The sequence below is a fragment of the Myotis davidii genome, unplaced genomic scaffold (assembly GCF_000327345.1).
Source record: "Myotis davidii unplaced genomic scaffold, ASM32734v1 scaffold695, whole genome shotgun sequence".
In the NCBI taxonomy this organism is placed as follows: Eukaryota; Metazoa; Chordata; class Mammalia; order Chiroptera; family Vespertilionidae; genus Myotis; species Myotis davidii.
This window is the reverse complement of record NW_006286476.1, coordinates 501148-508634: the sequence shown is the minus strand read 5'-3', so window position 1 is coordinate 508634 and position 7487 is coordinate 501148. Positions and strand designations below refer to the sequence as shown.

At 38.0% G+C, this 7487-nt stretch overlaps 1 protein-coding gene across 1 annotated transcript in view; it reads right to left on the bottom strand.

Annotated features, from left to right (window-relative positions):
* The window catches only part of LOC107182156 (cGMP-dependent protein kinase 1-like), a 466054-nt gene that overhangs the window by 447 nt on the left and 458120 nt on the right, over nucleotides 1-7487 (bottom strand). Inside the window, exon 5 of the mRNA XM_015560154.1 lies at nucleotides 4020-4097. Coding sequence (XP_015415640.1) covers nucleotides 4020-4097 — 78 coding nt within the window. The remainder of the gene's footprint in view (nucleotides 1-4019; nucleotides 4098-7487) is intronic.

The window sequence follows — 7487 nt, the reverse complement described above, 5'->3', positions numbered from 1 at the left end:
ATCACTTTATCAATTTCCATATGCATGGACATTTATTTTGTTTCCTTTTTTTTTTTTTTTTGCTACAATGAACATCTTTCTCCACACCTCTATGCACATACATTTTCTCTATGGCATGCCTATCTCCTTTAAGAAAAGTCCATCCTTGCCGTGGCTGGGTGACCCAGTTGGATAGAGTGTCATCCATACACCAAAGGTTGCAGGTTTGATCCCCAGTCAGGGTATTTATGGGAGGCAACTGATCGATGTTTCTCTCTCTCTCCCTTCCTCTCTCTCTCTCTCAAATCAATGAAAACATATCCTCAGGTGAGAATTTTAAAAAATAAAAAAAGAAAAACCCAGCCTTCATTCAAAAGCCAGCCACATTTTCATGAAGGTCTTCCCGCAGGTCTCTGGTACAGTCTTCAGGTCCTCACAATCCACACTCAAAGAATTTCTTTTTTAAAAAGACATAGAAATTACATATATGTCTTTTAAAAGCATAACAAATAATATGCTCTTCAAAGAAATAGATATTTCTTTGGCATTCTCTACAATTTGGAATAAGCACTTAATAAAAACCTGTAAATTGTTGGAATGGAAAAACTTTCTTATAAGATATCTCAGCCCATATAGGACTTGAGACTTGAGTAATATTCCACAGAAGGAAAGCGATGCAATAAGTTTTACCTTTATGTTAATTCAATCTCCCTCCAGCTCTACTGATGTTCATAATACTGGCTATGTGCCACCCAGAAAAATGAAGTGGTAGTTAAAATACAAATGCCTGGAAAATGGAGTAAAATGAATGTCCTGAAGCAATGACAGACACTTAAACACATTTAAATACACTATGCTTTAGATTTTTGAATTTAGAGATTGGATGTCAAAGACCAGAATTCTTATAAGTATTAAGAAGGTCTGTAAAAAGCACAGAGAATTCAATTATTATTCTCCACTGATCTATTTGACTACTCTTCCACACAGTTTCAAAACCACAGGAATGCAGTTTTTAACAATCTTACCACTGAGCTATATCATTTGCATGTTGACAAGGCTTTTACAGATGTGGGTGGAAATACACTAGTCCAGTGATTCTCAAACTTCATGGATTCAAAATCAGATATAAGGATATACTGTATAACTGTACAGTTGCCATTTGGTTAATAAAATATAGTAGAAATTCTAAATGGCAGAATTACGCAGGCCATGGAGAAATGTCAGTGTTATCTTGAAATGTTCTTTAAAGATGTTACTGAATTGATCTAATAAAAAGTGAACCATCTACAGAATAAACCACTTTCTGCTAATATGATAAATGTGAGGGAAAATCTAACTGGATAAAATTATAATGTGAATAAAAATAAGCACCTCAAAGAGCAAGAATAAAGCTTTCCTCTGAAGTTGTAATTTCCACATTTTTCTTTGTATGCATGATGAATCATTCTAAATATGAAGATACCATTATGGACATTTGTATCCTTAATTCTGAAGAGATTTCAGAGTAGAGAAAGTTAAATAGAGTTAGACTCTCTAATTTTGGCCTGTATTTTATCATTTTTATTTAAACCACAAAGTACTTTCTGATCCACAATGCTGTAAAATGAACTAGCTATGGAGCTTTCTATTTGAATCCATGCTACCTGGCCACCTTGTCCAAAAATGAGAGGGAGGGAGGAAGGAAGGGAGGGAAAGCGAGAGAGCGAGAGCGAGAGAGAGAGAGATATTAAATGAGAAAAATCTATCAACACATCCTCTTAATAGTAAGTACCAGATATCACAATAGCAGATATCAAGTTATACTACAATGCCACTGTTCCCAAAACTGCCTAATATATTCTTACTCCTTTCCTCTTGGAATCCCTACGGTGCTCCAAAATATTGCCAATGGAATTGGTTCCCATGGTGTAATTTGCATGCCACTTTTATTTAGACTTGTTATGAAACTCATAAAACAGAACCACTAATGCACCGGTCATCAGCTGAAACTGGTTTGCAAACACAGCTTCTTTTAGGCAGTGCTGGAATTTACAGTAATTGAGTATTCACATAAGCCTGTCAGAAATTCATCTTACCTGATAAACATATCATTCCCTGATAGCAAAGAATTAGCAATGTAATAAAGGAAAATACACCCAAAGCATGAGGGTGAAAAGTCTCCCTATGACCAATGGAATCACTTATATCCACGAAGATTTTCAGTTTCCACGATTCTTTAGTTGGTGTTAAGAAATAAAACAGTAAATGGTAGGCTCTAACTATTTATATATAAAATGTAAAATGCTAACACCTCTTATCTTCTAACAGTGGAAAACACAAGATATAGTTTTAATCATAACTATGGTCAGACGTGTCATTCCAGGATGCCTTGGAAAGAAGCTAGTCCCTGACTTCTATTTCTATCCCAGGCTTTCTGATATCAGTCAAAAGTAGGTATGATGAAGGTATAATAAGTAGCATTTTCTTCACTTTAGTTTGACATGCCACTGTTGTAAAACATTGGCATATGCACATTCTTGATTCAAAATTAGTCCAAAAAGGATTATCTAAAATCCAACAAGATTTATAATCTTTCATATCCTGCTCACTATGGCTCTTTAAGTCTCTTTTCTAGGTATAAGATTCAGTTATATTTGCTAAATCATAGGAAATGAATATACTTATTTTTAGGTAGCAATTGTAAAAATAAAAACATATAAATCTTCCCCCATTTCTTCCTATACTAACACATGCAAATTCTTTTTAAAGATCATTTATAATAAATCAAATTAGTTCAAATCAGAGTTTACAGTGCAATGACACTTTAATGCAAAATAATTCTGACTTTATTGTTGAGAGAAATTTAAGGTATGTTTTTAAAGATATATATTTTAGCATTATAATTCCAGAGTGTGTGTATGTGTATTGATGTCAGAGAGAAAGGAAGAGGGAGAGACAGAAACATCAATGATGAGAGAGAATCATTGATTGGCTGTCTCCTTCACGCCCCCTACTGGGGATTTAACCCACAAACCAGGCATATGCCCTTAACTAGAATCGAATCTGCGACCCTTCAGTCCACAGGCTGACGCTTTATCCACTGAGCCAAGCCGGCTAGGGCTAATTCCAGAGTATTAATCTACATAAGTCCCCATTTTCCAATTCACTTATTTTCTTAGTTATTTCTAAAATATATTTTTATTAATTTCAGAGAAGAAGGGAGAGGGAGAGAGAGACTGAAACATCAACAATAACAGAGAATCACTGATTGGCTAACTTCTGCATGCCCCCTACAGGGGATTGAGCCTGCAACTCGGCCATGTGCTCCTGACTGGAATCAAACCTAGGACCTTTCAGTTCGCAGGCTGACGCTCTATCCATTGAACCAAATGAGCTGGGGTTTATTTAGTTTTTAAATAAAAACTATAATAGATTCATAATATTAAAAAGTTAAAACAATATAGTAATGAATAAAATATTATTTTTGCTTATTTCCTTTGTCTACCTCATTTATATTGTCCTATAATTTAGCATCTTAAGAGTTTTTAGAATTCATTCAATATTTTTTAAGAATATACAATAGAACATGCATATATTTATGTCCTTATTGCGCTCAGAGTGTTAAGCAACTTGCCTGTGGATACTAAATCTAACACGTTATATACCCAAATTAAAATTGGGCCATCTGATTTCAAAGTCCAGATGTTTCATTATAGCATAATGACAGGATAGATTTTTTTCCTGTTAAATTTTTTTTAAAGCAACCTTAGTTTTATCCTTCTTAATCATGTACTTTTAATTATGGAAATCTTCCCATTCATGCAGACATATCAGTGGCATCTTGCATCATGATTATAGTATAGCACATAAACTATTTCCCAGGCTTTAGCGTTATATGTTTTCTTCCTTTGGGAAATTTATTTTCAAGTATTTCTCTTTCAGCTTCAGAAACTGGAAACACTGGTATAGCTCTAGAGTAGACCCTGCACCTGTGCTGTTCCCAGGGTTACTGAGGAACCCCGGGTCCCCTCCGACATCACTCTTGCTCTACCAGAGCTTACCTTTCCTTTGCTGATGATAAAGAAGGTGTCCCCTCTTGCACCTTGCCTGATGATGTATTCCCCATTTTCATAGTGGGTCTGAAAAATAGAAATAGCAACAGAAAAAAAAAACACATTAAGAAAGAAGTCATTCACCAAACAACCCAACCTCTTCCAATATCAGCTCCTCTAGGCGTTTTACTCAAACCTAGAACCCATCATGGTTTAAGAATAACTAATAGTCGATGAATATAATAATTGCAGAGAAGTCATTTCTATCACATTCATTTTTAAACTATTTTGTTAATGCCATTTTTCCAGATGATTACATTCATATCTTTCAATCCAATCATTTTAAGAGTCTGATGAAACTATTCTTTTCTCCCATCAACTGAGCATAAAATAAAACAGCAGAGCTGCTAATTAAGCTGGTCTCCTGTATTATTTTGTTATTCTCATTTAGCTTTAGTATTCTCCTAACGATGGCCTTTTTTTTTTCCTGAGAAATTACTGTGGCATCTGAAGATCTTCATTTTGAAATCATGTTGACTTTTAGTGTGGGTTTGATGGCCCTAGTTGCTTTTTAAGGCACGGCTTCATGCTTTACTGTCCTTGCTTCAGCAATTTAGATTTGGCTCTGTCAAACAGAACGTCTTAATTTTAGGGACTAAAGTCTGGCCCAGCAGCTGTGAGCTCATAAACTACCAAATGAGGAGCCAAGTAAGGCAGCAAGAAGAGGACCACTGTCCGTGTGTCAGTATTCTGACCCTGTCACAGCCACTAGGTTCATTCCCAGGTTTAAGATAATTCCTGAAATAGACAGAAGTAATTTCTTTAAGGAGAAGTGGAACAAAGTGTATTGCTGTGTCATGAGGTATAACAGGGAAATGAGAGCTGTGCCATCTGCCTTCTTCTCTGTAGCTTAGCAAGGGAGCCATATTTGGAGAAAGGAAATATTGCTTTGCGCACTCCTGAGGGAAGAGGCTTTGTGGTTTGCATGTGACTTGGCTGTGATTTGTCTTTACGCTTCAATACCATGTTTCTGAATACTTTGGTCTTTGTACTCTTAAAATTGCCTTTCATTAATACTTGACATTGAGAATAGCCATAATTTTCTTAATATTGAAAATTAACATGCTACCTAATCTCAGTGTGTGTGCTTTATGCTCAAACACAACTCATTTACTTATAAAAAGCTTTAAAATTAGGATTATAGAACACACATTCTTCAACTGATTTATTTCATTTAACAAGATATCTACTAGTATGTTCCATTTTCTTATCTTGCTGCTTTGAAAAGATCTGTATGACATACAGATTTGAAAAACGAATGGTGATTTCTACTTTCATTTATCAATTCAACAAACATTTCTGAGTGTCTCTGATCAGGTATGAGGATGCAAAGATGAGTCAGACAAAATTCTCATAGTAGCACCGACGGGTACACCTCTCTGTGATGGCAGTTATATAGCTGCGTTGTCCAATCTGGCAGCCTCCAGCCAAATGTAGCTACTGGGCTGCTGAAATGTGGCCAATGTGACTAAGAAGCTGAGTTTTTAAGTATATTTAATTTTAACTAATTTACACTCAACTAATCGCTACATGGCTAGTAGCGATTCTATCAGATAGGGCAGGTAGTAGCTAAACTTGACAAGGGAAGTCTTCATCTGTAGCAGTGCCAGCCTGACCTAGCCTCTCTGTCATCTCAGTTCAGTGCGGTCGTGAGGAAGACATGTGAGTGAGAAGCTTCTAACTGAGCCCAGCCTCACCATTAGCGTGTCCACATCTAAAGCCCCAAATACCTTGGGGCAGAGACAAGCCATTTCTATTACATCTGAATTCCTGACTCACGAAATTTGAGAAGAAAATGGCTCTTACTCTGTGCCACTGGGTTTCGGGGTGGTTTGTTACACGGCAATAAAAAACCTCAACAGGCAGGGAGGGGGCTGTGACCCAGTACGTGGCTCCTGCCTTCTTCTGGAAGCTCTGGCTTTTATTGGTTCTAGAGTTCAAGCCCATCAGCTGCTGTGGTGAAAGATGGTGTCTTCCCCATCTTTGGGGTCTCAGCTGAGAGGGGAGGGAAGAGTCTGGAACCCAGCCCGGTCAGAATGTTATCCCTAGCACAGTGGGCAAAGCACTTTCATGACCCTTGTCTTGTGGAAGCTTCACAATAACCCAAGGAGGGGTTTCAATATGAGACGTTGAAGCAAACACAGTGACTAACTAGCCCAAGGTCATATCGTTAATAAGAGGTTAAAGTGGCACTCAATGCAGGTACTTCTTTCATGTCCCACGGTGAACTGTGCTGGAGTTAGTGAAAAATATGGGCCATTCTCCCCCACTTCCCCACCCCAGCCTGTGGCTGGAGGGGTTAGTGTGGGCAATCACTAGCATCTTTTACATTGCAAAGAAGAGATGTGTCCAAGTCACCTGTCAGGGATAAACAACTAGACTGGTCCCAACTCCCTGGTTGTAAGTAAAAGAAAATCCAACCATGACTAGCAAAACGGGAAGGTACTGAGTAACAAAACAGTTAGTGGCATCCAAAATTTCTGGATCCTGGGGTTAAATCAGACCTTGGCCTCCCTCTTGTCCTTACAAGTCTGTCTGTCACACACTAGCTTCTCATGAGGGTCCAGGGTGGGCCAAGATGACCGTGGGTTCCCCTCCTGTCCAGACCAGCTGGCTCTTTCATGATTGTAGGTCCTTCATCCCACAGAGTAGAAAGTTTAACAGGAATATCTAAAGACTGTTTATTATTTCACGGAAATTATCCAATCACCTTCTAAATATTATCTGACAGGGTTTTGTAACTTGACACCCACAATTGCTGTATCAGTTATGTTAGCATACCTACACAAGTATTCACAGTTCCTATTTCCATGCTGCATAAGCCCACAAACTCAGGGGTCCAGAGAAGAGCCTATGGAACAATGGCCAAAAGCAGCCCACCTCTGGGAAAGATAATGGTGATGGTGTTATGGGATCATAATGACTGTGCTATCCTGAAATGTCCAATTGCACCTGAGGGGAAGATGATCACACATGCTGATGCTTCAAGAGCCTCTATAATTACGTCCCGCAAATGCCAGCAGGTTCACTGTTTTTTGAAGGTCACTTTGCAGCTCTACCAATTCTTTTTATTTCCAATTAAATCAAAGAAAAACATAGAATATAGAATGGCGAGAAACCTTAGCAACTCTTAGACGTCTCCATCCTCCTCTTCTCCCATTCTCACCCTCATTTATTCTGTTTTAGGAGCACTGGCTCTTTCTGTGCCTTGTGCTTACCAGACCGACTCCCTCTTCAGAACTTTGCATTCAGTAGACCCTCTATCTAGCATACTCCTCCTCAAAATATTTGTCATTATCTTGTTCCCGTTATTCAGGCCTCAATGAGACCTTTCCATTTATAATGTGCCCTTCACCCCCACTCATTTTCTAGCCTACATTTTGTTGTTGTTTTTGTTAATGTTGTATTTCCTGGCTC